Here is a 24,376-nt window from a genome sequence, read left to right as displayed (position 1 = left end):
TGCTAATATCGCTGTGCAAGCAACTGTACAATGACAAAAAAAGTTCTAAGTTTTTCTATCAAAGCTACAGTGTGCACATTGAATGGGTATGTGTGTTTAGCCATGTGCTGTCAGAAGTGATTAGAAAGAGTAAACACTCGTTGTGGACTTAGATTCAGAAACCCTGTTGAGCATTGACCTTTGCTATCTCTGTGACACCCAGGCCCTTCACCTCTGGTGATGAGGTTGTTGTTTGCTCATTCTCGTGTCTTTCACGGACACTTTCTCTGTAAAATTGCTTGCTGCGCTTGTCCGCAAATCAAAGCGTTGGCACACGAAGACAGAAGAGCGTGTGTCTATTTCACGGGTCAGTTTAAGCAGCTACTGGAGCAAAATGTAGTAAAAAAGAAAAAAACGTAAACAAAATCCAAACAGTTCAAAAAAGAGGAAAAGAAAGAATTTCAACACAATAAAAACAGAAGAACTTTTGGTTTTCGCCCGTTTTCTACTCTCATCTGTAATGTGAGTGTTTGAGCTAATGTTGAGCCACCTAAGATAATAAAGTCTGAGTCACTTTTCCAGGGAAAGAAAACAGTATTTGCTTGTAAAAGAGGGGGGGGAAAGTATGAAAAGCAAAGGCAGCCACAGTTTCACTAAAGACCACTGTGTGGCTTATCCATTCATGGGAAAGGCATTAAATAGTGATGGTGTTGACTGGATGGTGACATCAGGCTCTACAAACAAAGCCAGCCAGCAGGAAATTAGATGCAACCAATTGACAGTTTTATTTGAAATTTATCAGCTAAATTTAAGGTTGAACCCAAATGAACTTTAACCTAAATTTCTGGCTTCTAGATGCGAAATTGCTCAAATCAGTGATTTTTCGCCTATTTTGTGAATCACTGGCTGTAACAAGATTGCAGGTGTGAAGAGAAATCTGTTCAAACCTGTAAAACTGTGTCAGGGTTGAAGGCTGTAGAGTGTTGACGTTTTCGATCAATTACCCAAATGCAGGCTAGTCAGGGCAAATCAGTTCTAAAGAGTCAGTCTGTAGCAAACAAGGTGAGCCTTGAGAGCCAAGAGAGTTGCACAGGCTTGGTTAAAATGACTCAGTGTTAACTCATTCACTGCCAGCCATTGGCAGTGAATGAGTTAAACCCATTAACTCATTCACTGCCATTGACGGCTATAGACGTCAGTGGCAGTGCATGAGTTAATATGAGGTCAGAAAATGATGTGTTATATCATCCTTTTTTTGTACAGTGAAAGATGTGTACTTGTGTAAATCATCTGATGTGAGATGTGTCCCTGTTTTTGTGCCCCTCAGCCATCTCTGTTAATCATTCCTGTGACGGGTCTGTACATGAAACTCAAGGATAAAGGGGTTTAGTCTTGGTGTAAACAAAAAGAAAGGATCCAACCTCGCGAAAAGACAAGGTTTACCTGAACCAAAAAACAAACAAACCAGATATCCAGTGAGGCGTCCTATCATTGTAGTTGTATTTGGTGCTGTTCAGATGCTGTAAACCCACCTGGGTGGTCTCAAATATTTAACAGCCTTTTGAGTGCTGCTCAAAAGTATTGCAAAAAAAGTGAAAGCAGAAAGATGTGTGTGCTTTGTAGGCGCCTCAGTCCAAAGAAATCCCAAAGAAATCCACCACCGACACCACATACACATGCAGCCCTGATGTTGTCAAACTGCCCCTCCTCCTCCGTCCTAAACTCCACTGCCTTGGTACTGTTTTGTAGTAAATTATAAAAGATGTTCCCACTTAGCTCAAATCCTCATCTGTGAAGAGTTGACAGTAACAGTGAAGTGAGTATAGCTAACCCTCTATCAGATTCCACCTTATATATGTGAGTGTGTCATAATGAACAGGAGAGGAGAACGGCTGCTTTTGCGTTCAACGACGCAGGACAAGTTTAAAGTGAGCAGCATTTACAAAAGGGGTCACAAACTACCACTATCCAAATCAGAATATGTTAACCAGATTGCCACCTGATTCTAACGAGTGGCACAAACAGGAATCACATATCAGCTCAGTGTTATCTAAACGGTGAGCAAATCAATATTGCACCAATTCAAAGGAAGCAAGAGTCTCTTAATGAGGGACTACTTTAAAGTCATCCTTTGTGCGTAAGTTCCCCGTCAGATGCAGACAGCTCACCCTTGTCGGTTATTCAAAGGAGGCGGGGTCCAGTTGCACTGACTGAGTGTTGCAGGGTATCTGAGAAGCAGATATGCCCTTTTAAAAAGTTTGAGGAGACTCTCAGGAGAAGCCACTTCGGACTTTTACGCATCGAGCGTCCATGGATGGAAAGGGGACCGAGAAGGCACCGACAGGAGCCAACATGAGCAATAGATCCTTCCCTATCTCTGACCCGATATGTCAAACGGAGGACGCTCCTTTCGCCATGGATGTCATCCGCAGTGAGTAAAGCGGGTTCCGCACGGCAGATTTGCCCGTTTTCACGGTTCCCCCCCAAGAGCTCCCTACGAGCAGCAAGAGTAGATCCACGGGAATTTTAATTGGTGGGAGGGTTTTTGTGCACCACTGGGTCGCAGTGCCCTGGCAACGGTGGCGGAGCAGAGAAACTAAACTGCTGGTTGTACTTCATTAGGACTTAATGGGATTCCTGGAAGTCTTTGAACCACACTGGGGAACGAAAGACTGAAGTTGTGCTATGTTGCTGCCCCTTTGCAGCACGATGGTCACTACTTTGAAGTGAGGATTTTTCAGACATATGAAATATAATATAATATAATATAATATAATATAATATAATATAATATAATATAATATAATATAATATAATATAATATAATATAATATGTAGATTTGGCGAGAATTACATATTAATACTGTGTTGGCAGTATTAATATGTAATACTGACGATAACATATACGTGTTTTATGGTATCTTGCTCGTGCCCCCCTCCCAGCAAACTATTTAAGCTCAGTTTGACGCTGTCTCAGAGCCAGGCCTGTGCCAACATCTGCTCGGTTTTTTCCCTACCACTGAAGTGTACAGCAAGTGATCTTTTAGTACAGTTACAGACTCCCCCTCATTCGCTTTACATTGCTGTAACCCATCTGCGAACAATTAGACAAACCGCACAGCAAAGGTAAACTGTATTCCCCCTAAAACTTTCTACAGATGTGGAGTTAATATTGTTATTGTAATAACAATATCCCAATAATAAGAGCGTGAAAGTGTGAGCCATGTTTACACTTTCAGTTTTATTCTGTGGATGGCTTCCATTTGGCCCGAGGGCGTTTTTTTTTCTTTTCTTTTCTTTTCTTTTCTTTTTCTTGATTTTTTAATTTTTTTTTTCTTTTTTGAAAAAAGTGTTTATTATTTTAATGTGTTTAATGTCTGTTTTGGATCATGCGCACTGCTACACATGATCAGCAACGAGACACACTAAAATAAACAATATTTTGCCCAAATTTCTGACTTTAACTAAATATTTACGTGTAAATCTTCTTTGTGGTTTGCTTACATAAGAACAGTGTTAACTATTACATTTAATGGGATCTAGTTACATTTAAATTTACCTGATATATATTCAGTTTATACTAAGCGCATTTTCCTTAATTATTTTTATGAATTAACCTTCGATTCTACGCTAAATTATTGCTGCATCCTTTTTGTTGAAACTTCAAATTTTTATTTTTTGTAGCGCTGAGATAAATGTCCTTCAGACTGCATGTCTCAGTCAGCAAATGTGCTACAAAGATGTGTAATATTACGTTAGAAAATGAAACCAGATGATTGGCCAGTGGGTAATGTTGTTGTTGTTGTTGTTGTTGTTGTTGTTGTTGTTGTTGTTTAAATTAATTCTCAAAAATCAGCCCCAAAAATCAAGGATTGATTATCCACTGCAGGAGAGCGTAAAACCGTGTGGCCTCGTCACCACTTTGCTGAATTACCCAGACGGTGCCACATGCATATCTGGCTCATCGTATGGTAGCTTGAGTGGTCAAAGAGAACACTTAAAATACCGCTAGAATTTGTGATTTATAGGCTCCAGATTTCAGTCACTGTCTGCCTCATCGCAAACAAATAAACGAACGAATGTCTCTTGTCTATCCTGTGCGCTCAAAACCATGAACAGAGAAGAAATGACACATATTACGAGAATCGTCTTAATTATATCAGCATGCCGGAACTTTTACTCAGCCCTTCCTCCCATTCTTGTTCAGACACAAACCGGATTGCAGATTTCTTATCACACACTGTTCTTTCTGTGAAAAAACAGTTTGAACAATTCAGCCGTAATTACACTTTCTAGCTGCTGGTTTCCAGCTGCTGTGGATGTTTCTGCAACTTACACTTTGCCCCGCATTGCTACTTTCCACTGTGCGTAATCCTGCCCACATGCATGGCACCTTGTTTCAGAATCATTAACCAACTTACAAGAAGCTTACCTACTGCTGTTTCATTTTACGTCTGTGATGGCACTTATGTTTATTGACTACAAAGTAAGTTCTGCTAGCACAAAGATGAATATCAACAGCCTAACAGTGGGCAAAGCCACAGGAGCTTGGTTTGGTCTGGCAGTATTTGGCTTTAGTTTATTTGAATGGTTGTTGAATCATTTTAACAGAAGCCCACAAATATATTAACCTAGTAATACACTCCCCCATTAAACCCCCCATTGCCAGGATTTAACTAAGCAAACAGATAAGAGCCTTCCACTGGACAGTTACTGCAGCAATGATTCACCTCACAACAGCTGAATTCAGCACTGAGTTCTCATTTCTTCAACATCTGTGTCAGTAGGCATATCCTGTGGTCGCGGTAAAAGATGTTTATCATTTTCAGAAGAGTCAAAATGTTGGCCTGTGTCAAGCAAAGAAAACGCCCAAGATTGCTGAAACTACTAAAACTGGGTTAACTCTCTGACACACTATTAAAACTAGGAAAAATAGCAGTGACCAAACATCTAGAAATCAACTGTAGAGCTCACATTTGAGCTCACATTTATGAAAATGAGAGCATTTCAATATACAATATGAAGAAAACTCAACAAACTGGGATTAAACAGCTGTGAGCCTTAAGAAAAGTACTTATCAGTGAGGCTTGAAAAAAAAAGCCTTACTGAGCATAAAGGTTGGCATCTGGAGTGATGTGAGAAGATCATGTAGTCTGATAAAGATTAAAGTGATGGGAGCATCACTGTCAGAGGAGAGCTGATGAAGCAATACTCAGCTGTCATGCCTGGTGTCTACCGAACAAGCCTGAGCAGTGCAGTGGGTGATGCTGTGATCTGGGGCTGCGTCAGCTGGTCGGGTCTTGGTTCATCGGTGTAATAAGGCCAAAAAACTGAGCTCAGTTGACAATATGAATATACTGAATCAAACAGGCACAGGCATATTTAGATTCAGACAAAGCCAGAGTTCACTGGGCTCAAATTGTGCAAGAGTGATTCAGGGAACATGAAATATCACGTTTCTCTTCGGCCCACTGAGAACCTTCGGGACATCCTGGAGGAGACTTTGGGCAGCAGTCACACTTGACTGATCTCTTTGACATCAGAGGGCTCTTGTGGTTTACAGGATCAAACCTAATTGGACTTTTTCCTCTAAACAGCATGCGAGCACTTAGCTTCTCATGTTGCCATATCAGGGTAACACTTTGCTGGCTCTGCACTTTGACATAACATTTTCAGCTGCAGGTAGTATTTTGAGCAAATGGTAAAAATATATCAGCAACAATACCCATGAGGAGAATCAAGTTTACATTTTATTCGCCACATGCAGTGACAGGTTGCCCTGCAGTGGAACGAACCCGTCCCCCGACCTTACGCACACAACACAGACATCACACGGGGATATAAGTGAGTGCTTATCAGTGTGTGCGTGTCCATAGTTCAGCTGACGAAGATCACATCGACCATCTCAGATTTAATGAAAGCAAATTTATTTTCCTTTTCCTTTGTTAATTTCAGGGTTTGGTGTCTTTGACTACATCCTGTATGGCATCTTGACCTTCATGGCAACAGTTTCTTTGCTGGTCTTCTTAGAGGAATGTATCTACATCTATAGGAAAGTACCTGCCAATAAGAAGAGTCTCATCATCTGGGTGAATGGAGCAGCACCGGTGAGAACAGTTTGCAGAAAAGAAACAGATGACACAAACGTATACCTGGATCTTTAATTGACGCTTGTCTCATTTTTTCAGGCGATTGGCACCATGTCATGTCTGGGGATGTGGTTCCCCAGAGCTACCCTGTTTACTGATATGTTCTCTGGCTGGTGGGTTTTTATTTCTTTTCCCCACTCGTCCCTTCTCTTTTACTCACCCTCCGTTTCCCACTGTGCTGTGTGTCTCTCTGACCAGCAGAGTCCTGCTGTGAAAGATAATAGTGAAACCTGAACCTCAGAACCTACAGAAAAACTGAAAACAGGAGTGCTGTTAAGTACTGTGTGACGTGTCATCTACTTTTCTACTACTCTTCCATTTACCTGCCTCTCTTTCACCGTAGTTACTTTGCCATCGTGGTGTTCAAGTTCCTGATCCTGATGGTGGAAGAGTTGGGTGGCGACGAGGCGTTTCTGAAGCGTGCAGGAAAATATAAACTGAAGATCAGCACGGGGCCTTGTTGCTGTTGCTGCTGTTGCCTGCCAGAGGTGGCCATCACACGGTAAATCCACAAGTGACACCGTCACTTTTCTGCTTTAGTTTTCTGTCGTGTAAGCTGAAAGCAAATCTACTTGTTTTTTAAAACGCAAATGACTAACTTCTGGAGAGCACTCAGCAGATGCATATCTTCAGAATAGTCACTAAAGCTGATGATGATGATGGACGTCTTCCGATCTTGGTTTTTTGTTATTCTTGGCAAAAGAGCCTTTTTCTTTGGTAGATTTTTTTCCTCCTTGGTAGGTAGGGGCGGAGGGGGCTTTAAGGCTATAAACACCAGATTAAATAAACTAGATTAAACCTCATGGCTAAGTTTGGCTTTTAAAGGAGCATGTCAACATCCGCAAAAGTTCTCTGAAAGCAGTCAGAGAGATCTGAAAGCAATTTTGCCAGTGCAATCAAGCATGAGCTCTCGTGTTTGCTTGTAGTCCAGGCTTATTTTATTGAAGTTTTACGTATAAGGAAGAATAGCCTTGAAATGGCGCATTCACCTGCGCCGTAGTTTCTATTTATTTACTGTCCACATTTAATAGTTCCAGCGAAGGGTGGTCAGTTTCCAAATATGTTTCCACCGATGCTTTGATATTGGGCAATTGCTCGAAAACAGGCAGATGGCAACAACCTGGAATGCTAATGAAGCACAGACCATGGCGGGTGGCTTTGAAGTAGTTTGCACCCCCGTTCAAACATTACACAAACACAGAGCCTCTTTGCATAGAGCATTGAATTCACACTAGAGCTTCAGTCTGGTTCTCAGAATCCAGGTTGCACTACTGGTCATTCAACTTGTTCGGGGTGGGGCAGCATTTACAGAACAGACATATCACCCCCCTGTTTTGCAGAAAAAAGCCAAGTGGCACCATGTGTTGCAATGGACTTTCTGATTTGGCCATTTTAATCAGATACAGGAGTCGCACACTGGTTTGTCTGTCTGTCTGCAGAATGCATTATCTGAACAGAGCTGACCTGGCGTCCCAGTTCAGTTTCACCCCTTAGAGAAGTGCCGATCTATGAACGCATTACTTTTGAAGCCTAAAGATGATGACCAGACAGAACAGCCGCTGCAATTAAAGTTCACAGTTAATGGCGATAGAAATGTTCGCTCCCAGTTCTGCTAATATGAACTTGATTGTAGTTTCAGTGTATAGAAAGGATAGATTCCAGGCCAAAGATCAAAAAGACCAAGGGGTCTAAACAAATAAGAAAAAGGGTGAACATGCCACATATTTGGCCACACAAGCATTATCTTCTTCCCACGTAGTTTCTTGGAATGAGGCCACACTGTTGCCAGGCAGTGACAGGCAAATGTGCAAAGTTAACAAAAAATCCTTTTAAAGCCTTCATTCTGCATTGCAAGATGATGACAATCAAGCCAGGGCATGCTCAGCTACTTATACTGTGCCCCGTTTTTATGTTTAAAAAACCCCCACTAATGCACCTCAGAAGCACAATGTTGTTTTGGTTGCGTAACCGCAGTCAAATCTTGACATGCCAGCAGCACACAGAGATGTGTCCAGATCCACTCTTTATTGCTCCAGACATCCTGAAGTAATGTTCGAGGGCAGGTACAGTGGAACTGCACAATGAACTTTTTGTGTTTTTTACTGTAAATCAGAGGTTAGATTATTCCGGGTCATCAGCAGATAATGAAATGGTTTCCTCTGTTTCGTCTCCAGACGCTCTCTCTTCCTGCTCAAACTTGGCTCCATCCAGTTTGCCGTCCTGAAGACTGCCTTCACCATCTTTTCCATTGTTCTCTACACCAACGACAACTACCATGTGAAGGATGTGAGTTGAAAGCACAGAAATGTAAACAACTATCTCTCCAAATACAAACCCAATTCTGAAACAGTTGGGGTGCTGTGTAAAGATTTTAAAATCTCACAAACAAATTTAATATTCACAATAGAATATTTTTAAAAGACATCAAATTTCTTAACTGTACCATTTTAGAAAAAAAAAATCATCTCATTTTGAATGTGGTGGCAGCAACACGTCTCCAACAATTTGGGACAGAGGCAACAAAAGGCTGGAAAATTCAAGTGTTTTCTTTTTGGGGGGGGGGGGGGGGGGAATATAGACGCCACATTCTCTGGACTAAAGAGGAGAGGAACCATCCAGCTTGTTATCAGTGTTTAGTTCAAATTCCTTCATCCCTGATAGGATGGGGTTACCTTAGTGCCTGTAGAATTGGCAACTTGCACATCTGGTAAGGCGCCAGCAGTGCTGAAAAACATATAAAGGTTTTAAAGACACATATACTCTCATCCAGATGTATTTTTCAGGGAAGGCTTTGAATATTTCAGCAAGATACTGCATACTGCAGCTATTACAACAGATGGCTTTATAATAAAAAAGTCCAGGTGTTGAACTGGCCTGTCTGCAGGCCCAAACCTTTCACTAACGGAAAACATCTGGCACATGTTGGGGGAAAACTCTGTAAAAGACCCAGGAGAAATAAAGACACAATGAGACAAAGTTACTTTCTTTATCAAACGTGTACACGGGTGAGCTGCTAAGAACAACTCACACCATGCACAGTGGCTTGGTAATTTTTATAGGAAAGACAGTGAGAACAGGATAAGAAAATACAAAACAAATAAAATAAACAACTCCATATGTGGCGCTAGTCTCGTCAGCAGAGAGCTGGGAGAAGGCTGTGAGAGATAAAACAATCTAAAACAATATGTCCCAAAACAGTATGTCTTTGCTGAGAAAGTCTAAAAGGATAATTCTAAACTAATCTAACCATAGACAAAAGGGCATCTTTGTACATTTAAAAGAAGGTAAAGAAACATAGAAACATTTTTCCTGTAACATTCCCTCCTGTTTTAACTTATTTTAAACGTATACAACAATTGTCTGTGAAGGTTATTTATTAAGTATCTTAAGCAATTTTTAAATTTTCAAAATGTCAGCATAGCAGAAATGGAAGTCATTTGGTCTAAAGAATAAAACAAAAGAAAATAATACAAAGAAAAACATAGTAAATGAAAGTCATAGTACCGTATTTTCACGACCATAAGGCGCACTTAAAAGTCTTAGATTTTCTTCAAAAAGTACGGCGCGCCCTATAGCGCAGTGCGCCCTTTGTGTTGTAAGGAGGACGTAGTAGAGAACACCATGAGAACGCTAAAGGGTGAAGTGTGTGCGTTGACTTTATTGCACATACCTGTATAAAAGAACAGGTATGTGCGTTATGCAGGACACCGTTGTTTTAACAACCCTGAAAATGGCAAAGAGACACGCTTACGAAGCACAGTTTAAACTGAAGGCCATCAGCTACGCGGAGGAACATGGAAATCGAGCAGCGGCGAGAGAATTTAAGATTAACGAATCGATGGTTCGCAAGTGGAGGAAGCTGGAAAACAAGCTCCGACAGGACAAGAAAACGCAGCTGAGTTTCCGCGGACATAAGGCGATCATCGAGCAAAGAACGAGCGGGAGAAGCGTTTCGAAGGTCACCATTCGGCTAAAAGCAGTTTCACTTTCACTTTTTATGACACGGTGCCATTTTTCCATCCGGACCAGGACTACGGTAGCGCAGCAACTTCCAGCGGATTATAAGGAAAAGCTGGCCATCTTCCGCTCCTACTGCAGCAAACACATCGGCGACAAACACATCCAGCGATGGATGACCGATGGAGACCACAGTTTCACCAAGAGTGGAAGGCAGCGCCGGGCGAGTTACGCCACAATTTGCCAATGGATTGTAGATGCTTGGGCTAACATGTCTGCTGGCACTGTTGTTCGAGCTTTCGCAAAAGCCGGCATCATTTCCGAGGAGCCGCACGGCACGGAAAGTGACTCTGACAGTGAAGAAAGTGAACCTGGCATGTTTGATGGAGATTTAGCGCAGCTGTTCAATTCAGACACAGAGGATGAGGACTTCGATGGGTTTGATGATAAAAATGTGAGTACCAAACTTTGTTTTGCTCCTGCTTTATTTTTAAATACGCACACTTGTATGCTTGTGTGTTGTTGATGATGACGATTACTGGTAATAAAAAATGTGAGTAAGGTACCGAACTCAGGTTTGCTCCCGCTTTATTTTTAAATACGCATACGGTACTTGTATGCGCCCTATGATCCAGTGCGCCTTATGTGTGTGTTAAATACAGTAAGGGCACACATAACTGAGACTGCGCCTTTTAGCACAGTGCGTCTTATGGTCGTGAAAATACGGTAAATGAAATAACAAGTGGAATAAACAAGAAAAAATAATAAAACTAAAACTACAAAAAATAAAGGATAAAAACCTTATATTTTAAAACGAAAACTTACAAAAAATAAAAGGGTGAAAAGTAAAATGAAAACTTTATATTTAAAAATGATGAAAACCTAATATGTAAAATGAAAACTTCAAAAAATACAAGGATGAAAACCTTATATTTAAAATGATGCAAACCTTAAATTGAAAACTTTATATGTAAAATAATGAAAACTTCATAATGAAAACATCAAAAAAATAAAGGATGAGAACTTCAAAAAATAAAAGCATGAAAACGTTATATTTAAAATGAAAAACTTATGTTTAAAACTCAAGACTTCAAAAAAAATAAAAGCATGAAAACTTGCATAACCTACTAATGTTTTAATCAGTGCATGATCACTTGACAAGTCATTTTTAATCACCACGTCATTTATTAGCAGCTAGTACAAGTTCTCCTCTAACAGAATTGCAACGGGATGTTGTTCTTCTTCAGGCACGGCAACATAAGCAGTCATTGTAGTTGTTATCATCTTTGAAATCATTACTCTTAGACATGGCGGTGTAGCTGCTCCAGATGTGTGGTCAGTGACATATTTTTGCAGAGCGGTCAAATTCTGCAAAGCTTCATAAATGTCTCCTCCAGTTTCGTATCCATCAGGGATAAAAGTGCAACATGTTTCCCCGATCAGCTTGCAAACTCCTCCTTGTGATGCTGTTAGCAGGTCTAGTGTCAGTCTGTTCTGCAGCACCATCGTTCTGATGGCCTGCTGTTCTCCTGCTAAGGCGGTTCCCAGGGTCTTAGTCAAGTTGATGTGTCGTAGCAGAGCATATCGGTTGATTTCCACATGATCCCGCACCTCGGCAACTCCAATGCCGGGGATCAAGCTCTGTAAGAATTTCACTCCTCCTCCCCAGATGCGAAACTCTCCCGGCACTCCAGTGTCCACAGTAATGCCGAAAGAATTGGGTGAGGTGAAGTCCACTTCACGTCTCTGTCGGCGGCTTGGGTGATGTGCAACACGTTGCATGAAGAAAACGTGATCTGATAATTCCACCAGGGCGCACAGACCTCCCCAACCTTCAGGGAGTGACAGATAAGCCTTGTTGCCACATAGGAAGTACCAGTCAGCCAAAACTCTGGTTCCTCTACTGCTGGGTGCCGTCCGTGCACATCCTGTCTGGTACTGAGTCTTTGTTTGTAGTGGCATTCGGTAGCTGTAGTTTGAGCGACAGTTTAGGCTCATCAGTGTCGCGTTATTGGCACAGGTTTCGTTGAGTGAACAGTCCATACACTTCCTCTCGTTCCTCGGTGGGCAGAAAGTGTATATGTATTTGCATAGCAGTCAGTTTTATTATTCAAGTAAGCTGTAGTGTTCATAAACTGCCACCAAAAGTTAGTGGCGTAGCCATGGGGAAACTTGGTGTACTTTCCTTTGTCATACAGTGTCTGCCTTTTCTTCATATAGCGTGACTTATTGTCCCTCACGGAAGCAAAGATGAGGAGCCCGGCCATGGTCAGGGCCACTGCAGTTATTAAGAGCCACCACCTCATGACGACGGGACACACCCTCCTGTCGCGAGTAGACCCCCCGGCCAGGAAAGCTGACCCCTCCACCGGGCGAGATCACAACAAGTGGGCAAGCCTGCTGTCAGCTGTGTTTAGATGGCTTCACTTACTGGCTCTGATGGATGCAAGATGGTCGTTCCGCTATTTTGCAAGCTCCAGTTTTTCCTTTGGAGCACTTTGATCAGAACCCAGTCACCGGGCTGTGATCTGCAAGACACTTGATAGACATCATTACATTCTTCGTCATTTACAATCATCTCTTTATTTTCCTACAACTTAGACATACATTTTGCTACTGAAATTGTATCTGCCTTTTTCACTGGGTAGATTTCTGGCCACTTTGAGAATACATCTATAACCACTAGGGTGTATTTTTACCCTTGGCATTCATTTAGCTCAATAAAGTCCATATGGATTGTGTGGTCTCAGGTTTCCCTGAGCATTATATTTTTGACACGTCATGCACGTTCTGACAAATTGTTTTGCTGAGGTTTCAAAATTTACAGTGTAGAATTTACAGTGTAGAAATGAGAGTTGACAATACTGGTCAGTCCCCCCGTTGACAAATGCGTACAGCCATGAGTCACTAATGCCGCCATTTTGTGGAGGAATTTTGGCAACACTGGCTTGCCATAACACATCATTAAGTCGTTTGTCAGAACTGCACCGTGTTTTAGCCATTTTGCCTGCTCCGCTGTGCTTGCTGCTTTTGTTCATTTTTCAACACATCCAGTGGAATCTGATGTGTGTTTACTGCCATCAATGTGATGTTTGTGTTTTGTGCCGCCTATTTTGCTGCTCTGTCGGCAAAGTTGTTGCCTGTAGTAATGAAAGAGTCAGTAGGCGTTGTAAGAGGTTGGCATGCTGAACCAGGTTTCCAGTTGGTGTAATCATTCCTCTGTTATGCCAAATTTTTTGCAAAATGATGTACAGCAGAGAAAACATACTGGCTGTCTGTATGTATATTTATTAGTTTGTCTTTGTGTATTTCACTTTCGCGTATCACAGCTATCAGCTCAGCGCTCTGTGCAGAACACGAAGAAGAAAGGGGTTTTGCTTCTATTATTTTACTATCTGTGGTTACTGCGTAACCTACACAATTTCGGCCTGTGCTGTAAGGTCAAATGCTGTTCTCCTAGCTTCCACACTTGCTGATCATAAGGTGGATCTGGGCCTGGAGTTTGTTTAAATCTCAGAATGTTGTGATACTCGGTCGGTTTCTGGAAAGTGGATGTGGCGGGTGTCATTTAGCATGCACTCAGGTTTAATACCAGAAAAGAATGGCATGACTGCTATCTTAAGTTTTGTCAGAGCGTCTCTACCTAGCAAATTTACTGGACACGACGGGTCATATGCATTTAATAAAGCACCTGCGGCCACTTGCTGTGTGTACTAGTTCTAAAAGGGCAGTTAATTGTTGTACAGTTGTGTGGCCTGAAGCTGACTTTACAACTAATTTGTCCTCTACTCCTACAATCTCGTGGGAAGTGACCTTCCTCTCCACGGTTCTAGCAGGCGTTGTCTCTATGTTATCTGCTGTTTCTGCGTGGCTGTCTGCAGCCTTGGTGTTTATGACTTTGCTCGCCTCTCTGTTCCTGATAGCCACCTGCGGATTAGTGTTTTAGTCTATTGTCAACAGTCAGCCTTATTTTGAAGTTACAGAAAGCTTCTTCTTTTTTGTTTGCCTTGGTTTGGGAGAATAGATGCAACTCTACATTTTCACTTAAGGCAGTTTTAAATAATTTCTAGTTTTTCAAACAATTCATGGATCTCACACATTTCAAACTTTCAAGTTAGGGTTGTTTCCCATTTATACATATATATATATATGTATATATATATATTTAACTTTGCATAGCTCACAGCTCTAAACCTAGGCATTTTTCAATCATATGCCTAATCACTATGTGTCACTATGACTCTCAAGTATTGACACAAGTTCGTTTAAATTCGTTTCCAAAACCAACAAAATAATCAAACAAAAACAAGAAACATAAACGTGTCAGGACACAAAAGAAAAAGAAAAATGCTGCCACCCGAACAAGGCAGAAGTCTCCATATGTTGGCTTGTAATAGCATGCAGCTTGTAACATGGTAGACTAATGTGCCTGTGTTAATTCAGCTCCATATTATTGTGTGAAGTTGCACTGGGTTGGGAGTGGTTTTGTGGTTGTCACATTTTTGGTGAGCCAATGGCTGGAATGGGGTTGGACTAATTAGAGGCAGGTGTACTTGATTGCACTGATACACTGGTCTACATATAGCCCACACTACAAACACTGCTGTGTTGTTTTGTCTCTCTGTGCAGTCCAGGGCCTATTATATGCCACAGCCTAAAGGCAGCAGAGTTCCAGAGGCTTGAGTGACCACTGACTATATGCTTGCAGGGTGGTGGGTCTCCAAGGACAACTTCTAACCCTGTTAAAGGCAACATGTGGAGTGTAACTTGGCCGTGTGGCCTAGCTGGCTCTGGCCTTGGGACTGTGTGTTTTTATACAATTCATAAGTGGGACACTGGACTGTTTTATCTTTTATCTCTTGATATATTTTTCGTCAATAAATTATCTTTTAGAATTTTATTGACTGACATCTTTTTCCCACGACTGAGACGGTTGGTCAGACCTAGAGTCTTTCTTTGGGTGTGTTACAGCAGCTTCTGCTCTAAAAGAAACAAAAAAGAAAAAGAAAAGAAAATGTGGAACATGTTCATCAGCTTAGCAGTGTCTACATATTTAATTCAGCTTCTCAATCCTGTAGTTTTAGCTGTTGTCTACAGGGTTTTGCTTATTGGTTGTTATTATAGGTGTGCTCTATCTCAGCAATGTGTCATTCTAGGATGATAAGTTTCAAGCTGGTCAAGTGCCTCTATGCACTTCATTAGTTTAGTTATTCTCTGTATTGTCTTCATCTCACATGTCATTACACTGAGTTTCAGCAAACCTTAAGCTTGATGCAGACTACTGCTTAACAATTATCCACCTCACATCATAACCGATTAAGGTGCCTCTTCATATTAATATTATGTCATTGTTAATATTATCCTCTTTGTCTTATATAACAGCAATAGCATATTATAATATTTTATCAGTGTGTACCACTATACTACTCCTGAGCCAATTTGTTAGTTAGGATCATCTTATTCAGCAAACAGATAATTTAGAATTCATCCAATCTGCGGTCACATTTGTTCTCTCTGTTGCATGGCGGACCAGGCAGTTCTATTATAATATATTATTTATATTTTATTTTGTATCCATCAAGGGCTTCAGATGACCTGCAGAATCATCCTTTTCCCAAGGTGGAGACAGTTACCTTTTCACACACTGTCCTTGGCTGAACAGTGACACAGCCTTAATATACCTTATGTATTTTAGTAAAATATTTTCGTGTGAATTATTTGCTTTATATTCATTTTATACATGCTGGGCATGGTCATCATGCCAACTGTGTTTCATTGTTAATATCACTTTACAGGTTGTTATCCTTGCTATTATTAATTTCAAATACTCTAAAGATAATTTCTACTGTAACTTTCCCTTTGTTCATCTTTATTTCGTACTTTTTATATTTATATCTACTCAGTGGGGTCTGTTTTCAACCCTTTTAAACTACTACAAAACTACTGTGATCTCTAGTTTTCACTTAATAAGGGATTATTAAGTTCTTCCTGATATGGGTGTTGCTGCAGATGCGGCTGCAGGAGTGAGTGATGGTTTACTAAAAAGATTGTGGGAACTGCACAGTGTCTTGTCTTCTGGTTTTACTAAACTGGCAGTTGAGTTCTGTTCTTCTGACTGTTTATATTTTGTTTTCTTAAATCTCTCAGTTTACAGACACTGTTTTTGTCCGGCGTCTGGACTTTTCTTTTCTCACCACTGCTCGTCAGCAGGAATGAGTTTTAATTTCACTTGCGTGATTACCCATCTTATTTATGTATTTACTTATTTTTGTTTAAGTAATATATACACGATACAGCTGCTATCACCTTCGCTGGTATTAGAGACGAGAGTGGTTGCTCACACGCCCTTCTACTTTCAGACTATTTCCAAAAGCGGTGTGAACTTTACGAGACGGAACTCGACCGTTCTCTCAACTCACCAGCACGTCAGTGAACAGCAGTAAAAGAAAAACACAGTAGGAGCAGCTCAGTCTCTTATTGGACCGTGAAAATTCAGCTTGCTCCGTTAATTAAAACAATACACACACACATTCACATTCACACCTATTCGCGCGATCGGAACCCTTATCATAAGGGGAGCTGCCAGTCTTTCTGTAGACGAGCTACTTATTCCCTAGACCCTGTCTAGACCCAGCTGGGGGAGCTACCCAGAGCTCCAAACCTAACCCACAGAAGTGGGGAGCTTCCAGTCGACGAGCTCCAAGCTACCAGCCGACGAGCTACTTTAAACCCACAGAGGTGGGGAGCTTCCAGTCGCGACGAGCTACTTTCGCTATTTTAAATTCCCTGAATTTAAAATACGCTTTTACGCAAGATTGTGTCAGTGTGTCTGTATCTACCTGGTCGGTGTCGCCGGGTCTGGTCCACCTCGATCGGGCCCCACCACCGTGGGTCGCTTTCTAGAACGTTGGCCAAGACTCGAATTTAACGCCCTTGGTCTTTGACCACACACCTAGTGTGTGGGCTGTCGACAGACGAACAACGTGGACTGGTCACGGAGATGGGACACGATGGAGGCGATCCGGCTCGAAGGACCAAGAAATGTTGGGGGAAAACTCTGTAAAAGACCCAGGAGAAATAAAGACACAATGAGACAAAGTTACTTTCTTTATCAAACGTGTACACGGGTGAGCTGCTAAGAACAACTCACACCATGCACAGTGGCTTGGTAATTTTTATAGGAAAGACAGTGAGAACAGGATAAGAAAATACAAAACAAATAAAATAAACAACTCCATATGTGGCGCTAGTCTCGTCAGCAGAGAGCTGGGAGAAGGCTGTGAGAGATAAAACAATCTAAAACAATATGTCCCAAAACAGTATGTCTTTGCTGAGAAAGTCTAAAAAGATAATTCTAAACTAATCTAACCATAGGCAAAGGGCATCTTTGTACATTTAAAAGAAGGTAAAGAAACATAGAAACATTTTTCCTGTAACAGCACATCATGAAATAGAAAATAGGAAAGAAGGACTGTTGGGCAACTAGAATCCTATATGGTGTAGAGCAGGGCTGCGTTAACGGTTCATTAAAATTTGGCTTCTGAAACAGAAATAGAAGCAATCAAATTATTACCCCATCAGGGACATAATTCAAAGACACCATTAAAAAAATTATGCATCAGATTTCCCACAAATTTTAAAGCAACAACTTAATATGGTACTCCGTTGTCTGAATGGCCCCCACGAGTTTGTATACATGCCTGAACATCTAGTTTAGATTTTTGGATTTTTGTTTTAATTGGGGCATGCTCCTAATGAGATGAAAGATGGTGCTCTGGAGAATCTACTTCCTAAATCTGGACCAGAGTATCACTGAGCTCCTGCACAGCTTCAGCTGGGACCTGGAGGCGTCGTTTAGACCGAAACATAATGTACTATTGCTACATAAGGCCAGGCATTGTCGTACACCAGGAGGAATCCAGGACCCACTGCACCAGCTTAGGGTCTGACAGTGGGTCCAAGGATTTCACTCCGATAATGGACGTTAGGGGGCCGTTGTCTAACCTGTAGAGATCTGTGCGTCCCTCCATGGATATGCTTTTGCAGACCATCACTGACCCACTGCCAAACCGATCATGCTGAACGATGTTACAGGCACCATAACGTTCTCCATAACTTCTCCAAACTCTTTCACATCTGTCACATGTGCTCAGGGTAACCCTGCTCTCATCTGTGAAAAGCACAGGGCAACAGAGATGGACCTGCCAATTCTCTTATTCTATTGCAAACTCAATCAGGCTCAATGGCGCTGGGCAGTGAGCACAGGGCCCAAAGGACATCCTGTCCACGGGCCACCCTCATGAAGTCTGCTACTGATTTTTTGGTCATAGACAATTACGACAATGGCCTGACGGAGGTCATCTTGTAGGGCTCTGGCAGTGCTCATCTTGCTCCTCTTTGCAGAAAGGAGCACATACCAGTCCTGCTGATGGGTTAAGGACTTTCTTTGACCCTGCAAAATTACTTAAGGAGAGATGTACATGTAAATTCCAGGAGCACGCTGTTGAAACATAGCAAACCTTCTGCTACATGCTGATGTGCTCTCCTGGAGGACTTGGACTACCTGTGCAACCTATGCAGTGTCCAGGTATACCCTCATACTGACCCTAGCCAAATGCAAAATCTAGTGAAAATCTTTCAGTGGTCGCCATCTGTAAAAGCAGTCCTGTCTTGGTGGTTGTCTCATTGTTTCATCTCTTGTGCACCTGCTGTTACTGTCATTTCATGAACACCAAAGCAGCCAAAACTGCTACATAAACGATCAGATCAGTGTCCCAGTATTTTAACTGACTTAATGCTATCCTCTGATTAAAAATAGTTCATTTAATTCTTTTAAGCCGTGTGTAAACTCAAGTTACTCATGTCCATTTATACTAATGCACAGCCCTCAACACGCTCCTGGAAACATTCCTGTGAGATTTTTGCCCATATCCACATGATTCTATCACAGTTAGCATCTGCAGATTTGTTGGCTGCATGGCCATGATATCAATCTACCGTTCCACTGCATCTCAAAGATGCTCTGTTGCATTAAGATCTGGTGATTGTGGAGGGTGTTTGAGGACAGCAAACTCATTGTTGTGTCCAAAAAAGCAGTTTCAGATGATTTGAGCTTTGTGGCATGGTGTGTTATCTTGCTGAAAGCAGCCGTTACAGGATGGGTACACTGGTCATAAAGGGATGGACACAGTCAGCAACAATACTCAGATAGGCTGTGGTGTTTAAACAATACTCAATTTAGTAGAATTTAGTACAAAGAGGCCCAAAGACAGCCATGAAAACATCTCCCACACCATTACACCAGCAGCCTGAACTGGGTGAATCCAGTCTTTCATACCAAATTCTGACCCTACTGTCCAAATCTCAGAGCAGAATTGAGACTTATCAGACCAAAGAGCATATTTCCAATCTTCTATTGTCCAATTTTGGTGAGCCTGTGTGAATTACAAAAGTATCACTTTTGAATTACTGATGCCTTTCTTTCCATTCAAAGCAATTCACTACCAAACCTAGGCATCAACCAGGCATTTTAACCCAGGGAACAGACAAGATATTATTCTTTATAAACCCTAGTGTGAGAAAATCCCAGAAGATCAGCAGTTTCAGATCAGGGCGTCTGGCACCAACAACCATGCCACATTCAAAGTTATGCAAATCGTCTTTTTTCCTCACTCTGATGCTCGAACTTCAGTAGGTCATCTGGTCCATGTCTACATGCCTAGGTGCAATAGCAGTTGAGTTGCTGCGATGTAATTGGCCAATTAAACATTTGTGTTTAGGAACATCCCCATAATTATTATTAGTCCTTATACAATATAATATGTATATTATAGCTCATTATGGCTGTAGCTCAGGTGGCAGAGCAGGTCAGCCACTAATTAGAAGATCGGTGGTTCGATCCCAGGCTGCCTCCTCGCTGCATGCCAAATATCCTTGGGCAAGATACTAACCCCATGTTTGCCTACTGGTGGTGGTCAGAGGGCCCGGTCAGTGCGCCCCAGGGCAGCTGTGGCTACAACGTAGCTTGCCATCACCAGTGTGTGAATGTTTGTGTGAATGGGTGAATGACTGAATGTAGTGTAAAGCGCTTTGGGGTCCTTAGGGACTGAGTAAAGCGCTATACAAATGCAGACCATTTACCATAATATCCTGTACAGACATGTGAAAAATATACAATAACAAATGAAGTAAGAGCGACATTAAAAACAATCACACTAACTAAAAGAATTATTCTCTCGTTCCGTTAAGATGGATTTAAACTCTCCCAACGTAACCAGTTGAACTGGTATTCCTAATAAAGTGCCCAGTGACAGTAAAATGTAATTGAAACTACCCTGAAATCCTGATAAAGCCGTTTTCATTTCTGTATTTTTGTTGTTAGTTTCTATTAAACCCTGATTCTTTTGTCCCCATGATAGAACAGAGAAAACCGATTCATAGTGTGTTAAAACATTTATATTTCTTTTTATTCAATCATCTTCCGGAAGAGAGAGACCCCTGCGCAGCCCAAACGCCAGTTGCAGGATCTCTCACATTAGAATCATAAACTGTGTCTCATATAGGTATTATTATGGTACTTTACACTTCACAGTTTCAATACAACCATTGCTTATATGGCAAAGTTCCTCTTTTCTGTCTGGTTTCCTGTTTTTATTAATATACTGTACAGCTCTACACTTCCTGTTTTCAGTCTGGCTGAGCACTTAGTTTATGAGTCAAAAGTGGTCTTGCTCTACAAACTTTCATTATTAAAGTACATAAAACAATATAATAAGAAAATAAGGATACTAAGGATATATTAATTACATGACATTTCTCATGTCAGCTGACAAAGCTCTGCTTATAGTACTGTTAAACCAATATTATAACTCCAATTTTGTATGAAAAAGATAAATCACCATATTCATATGTTAAAGACAATGGCCAAGCTCTGTTTTGACCATTTTTATATAAAATGTGTGTGTGTGTGTGTGTGTGTGTGTGTGTGTGTGTGTGTGTGTGTGTGTGTGTGTGTGTGTGTGTGTGTGTGTGTGTGTGTGTGTGTGTGTGTGCGTGTTGTTGTTGCAGGCAAGTGCTACAGGAGATGCAATATGGATCAACTGTTTTGTAGGCGTCTTGACAATCACAGGTTTGTGGCCTGTTGGCATCACGTTTATACACCTGAAGAACACCCTGCGAACAATAAAGATCGTCCCGAAATACGCCATGTATCAGGTAAGACACTGATCAAGCACATGTGCACACTTTTTGGATAAAGACTAATAACAGATTTGAAAGACTGTTTTACCAGGATAACACAAGCTGCAACTACAATTAGTCCTTATATGTTTTCATTTGTGTCGTTAGCTGCTCCTGATTCTTACCCAGCTGCAGACAGCTATTATCAACATCTTGGGCATGAATGGCATCATCGCCTGCTCTCCACCTTTCCCCTCATCTATCAGAGGATACAGTGAGTTTACATCCATCTATCCAGTCAGACCAATCATCCACATATTTACAGTTCCATATATATTTGGACACTGACACAAGTTTTATTTTTGTATGTGTTTACTGAAACACATTTCGATCATAGTTAAATAATATACTTGGACATAATGTGTAAACTCCTTTCATTTGCGGGTATCCACATTCAAACTGGAGGTAGGGTTTAGGTATTCCAGCTCCTTAGCATATGCCATCTTCTTTTTAAAGCGACCAAATGTAATTGGACTATTAATTCAAAGGCTATTTATTGGGGCAGGTGTGGGCAATTCTTGAATATGTCATTATCAGTTAAGCAGATAAAAGAACTTGAGTTGATTTAAGGTGTGGTTCTTGCATTTGAAAGATTTTGCTGTGAACAGACAAAATGTGGTCAAAGGAGCTCTCCATGCAGGTGAAATAAGCCATCCTTAAGCTGCAAAAACAGAAGAAAAAAAAACATCTGAGAAATTGCTGCAATATTTGGAGTTGCAAAATGTACATACAGTTTGGTGCATCCTGAGAAAGAAAGAACGCACTGGTGAACTCAACAATGCAAAATGGACCTGGATGTCCAAAGAAGACAACAGTGGTGGATGATCAGAGTCATTTCCATGGTGAAGAGAAATCTCTTCACAACAGCCAACCAAGTGAACAACACTCTCCAGGATGTAGGCGCATCGATATCCAAGTGTACTATAAAGAGAAGACTGCATGAAAGTAAATACAGAGGGTTCACTGCGAGCTGCAAGCCACTCATAAGCCTCAAGAATAGAAAGGCTAGATTTGGGTTTTGCTAAAAAATAAAATAAAATAAAAAAAACATCTCAAAAAGCCAGCACAGTTCTGGAAAAACATTCTTTAGACAGATGAAACCACAATCAACCTCTACCAGAATGATGGCAAGAAAAAAGCAAGGAGAAGCGTAAAACGCCTCATGTCTCTGAATCCAAAGCAAACAATATCTATAACACACGGCGGAGGCAAGTGTGATGGCTTGGTCGTGCATGGCTGCCAGTGGCACTGAGACACTAGTGTTTATTGATGACGTGACACAGGACAGAAGCAGCATAAGTTCTGAAGTGTTCAGAGGCATACTGTCTGCTCAAATCCAGCTCAATGCAGTAAAATTGATTGGGCGGCATTTCAAAATACAGATGGAGAATAACCCAAAACTCGCCAAAGGAACTCAGGAGTTTTATTAAAGCAAATAAGTAGAGTATTCTTGAATGGCCAAGTCAGTCAGCTGATCTTAACTCGGTTGAGCATCCATTTCACTTGTCGAAGACTAAACTTTGGACAGAAAGGCTCACAAACACACAGCAACTGAAAGCCACTGCAGTAAATGCCTAGTAGAGCATAAAAAGGAGGAAACCCAGCATCTGGTGATGTCCATGAGCTCAAGACTTCAGGCTGTCATTGTCAGCAAAACCATTAAAAATAAACATTTTATTTTCACTTATTTAATTTGTACAATTACTTTAGAGCCCCTGGTATGAAGGTATTGTGTTAAAAAATACTCTAGTTCCTCACATTTTTAGGCAATCTTTTTGTTCCCCCACTGAATTAAAGCTGAAATTCTGCACCTCAACTGCATCTGAGTTGTTTCATCTAAAGTCACTGTGGGTAATTTACAGAACCAAAATAAGAGAAAAAAAGCAGTCCCAATCTAACTGTATCATATTTAGCATGCATCAGTATCCTTATTTTTTACCAGTAACCCTGTGACAGCTGAGCTTCGTTGTGCCCTTATTCTGCTTTCGCAGTGATGAGCCAGCAGCTGCTGATCATGGAGATGTTCATCATGACGATGGTGACACGGCTGCTCTATAGACGACAGTACGATCCTTTACCTGAAGAGCAGGATGCCAATGAAAACACCAGGATGACTGACTTAACACAGTCTCCATGAGAGCTAAATTGTGTTAATGTGTGTGTGTGTGTGTGTGTGTGTGTGTGTGTGTGTGTGTGTGTGTGTGTGTGTGTGTGTGTGTGTGTGTGTGTGTGTGTGTGTGTGTGTGTGTTTGTATGTTTGATTCATATTTTCTTTCTAGTATTTGATTAAGACATTGCATATATTCAAAATAACAAATATGAATTATATGTAAATGGGTCGTGTAGCTACTCACTAAGGTTACCGGGCTGCGAGTCCGCTACAAAGTGTTGATTGACAGGATACTCAGGTCATGTACAGGCATGTGAAATTAATAAGAACATCCCGTGGAAATGGACTGACTCTCTTTGAAAACCTGCATTTTTTTTTCATACACAGTAAGTGGGACTAAAAAACAAAACAGTTGAAAGAACATTTTGCAGAGTATCTGGTTATCTGGCAACAGAGCAGCAAAATTACTGCAAATAAAAAGAGCATCTTAGAGAGGCAGAGTTTCTCAGAAGTAAAAAATTGGCAGAGGTTCACCAATCTGCAAAAAAATCAAAAATCAGAATGATGTTCCTCAATGTAAAATTGCAAAGACTTTGACTATCTCAGCATCTACGGTGCCTGATGTCATCCAACGATTCAGAGAACCTGGAGAAATCTCCGTGCACAAGTGACAAGACCAAAAATCGATATGGATGCATGCGATATTCAGGTTGTAAAACGACACTGCATTAAAAACAGGTGTCATTCTATCATGGAAATATCTGCACAGGCTCAGGAACACTTCCAGAAATCACTGTCTGTGAATACAGTTCACTGTACTGTACACAAAAACAGGTACAGGCAATAGCTTGAAGAGTTCAAATACAGCTTTACTAAAGACTCCGACATTGGACTTGTTTTGTCCTAGAGCTCTTAGTGCTACATTTGACACCACATTCTCACA

The 24,376-nt window shown here is 41.2% G+C and overlaps 1 protein-coding gene across 1 annotated transcript; it reads left to right on the top strand.

Moving 5' to 3' along the window:
* Positions 1-2,095: 2,095 nt before the first annotated feature.
* slc51a (solute carrier family 51 member A) lies at positions 2,096-24,318 on the top strand. Its single transcript, XM_026179441.2, has 8 exons — positions 2,096-2,410; positions 5,935-6,086; positions 6,168-6,241; positions 6,472-6,630; positions 8,303-8,414; positions 21,153-21,299; positions 21,432-21,537; positions 23,315-24,318. The coding sequence occupies exons 1-8, from the start codon at positions 2,290-2,292 to the stop codon at positions 23,458-23,460; spliced, it is 1,017 nt and encodes a 338-aa protein (XP_026035226.1). The 5' UTR covers positions 2,096-2,289; the 3' UTR covers positions 23,461-24,318.
* The last annotated feature ends 58 nt before the right edge of the window (positions 24,319-24,376 follow it).

The sequence above is a fragment of the Astatotilapia calliptera genome, chromosome 9 (genome assembly GCF_964374335.1).
Source record: "Astatotilapia calliptera chromosome 9, fAstCal68.1, whole genome shotgun sequence".
Taxonomy (NCBI): domain Eukaryota; kingdom Metazoa; phylum Chordata; class Actinopteri; order Cichliformes; family Cichlidae; genus Astatotilapia; species Astatotilapia calliptera.
This window is presented reverse-complemented; position numbering and strand designations above follow the sequence as displayed.

What these genes read in the sequence shown, in the direction of transcription:
- slc51a (XM_026179441.2), top strand. Translation starts at nt 2,290, where the DNA reads ATGGATGGAAAGGGGACCGAGAAGGCACCGACAGGAGCCAACATGAGC. An exon ending in GGGTGAATGGAGCAGCACCG is followed by an intron (nt 6,087 to 6,167) that starts GTGAGAACAGTT and finishes TCATTTTTTCAG; the next exon opens with GCGATTGGCACCATGTCATG. An exon ending in CTCATCTATCAGAGGATACA is followed by an intron (nt 21,538 to 23,314) that starts GTGAGTTTACAT and finishes CTGCTTTCGCAG; the next exon opens with TGATGAGCCAGCAGCTGCTG.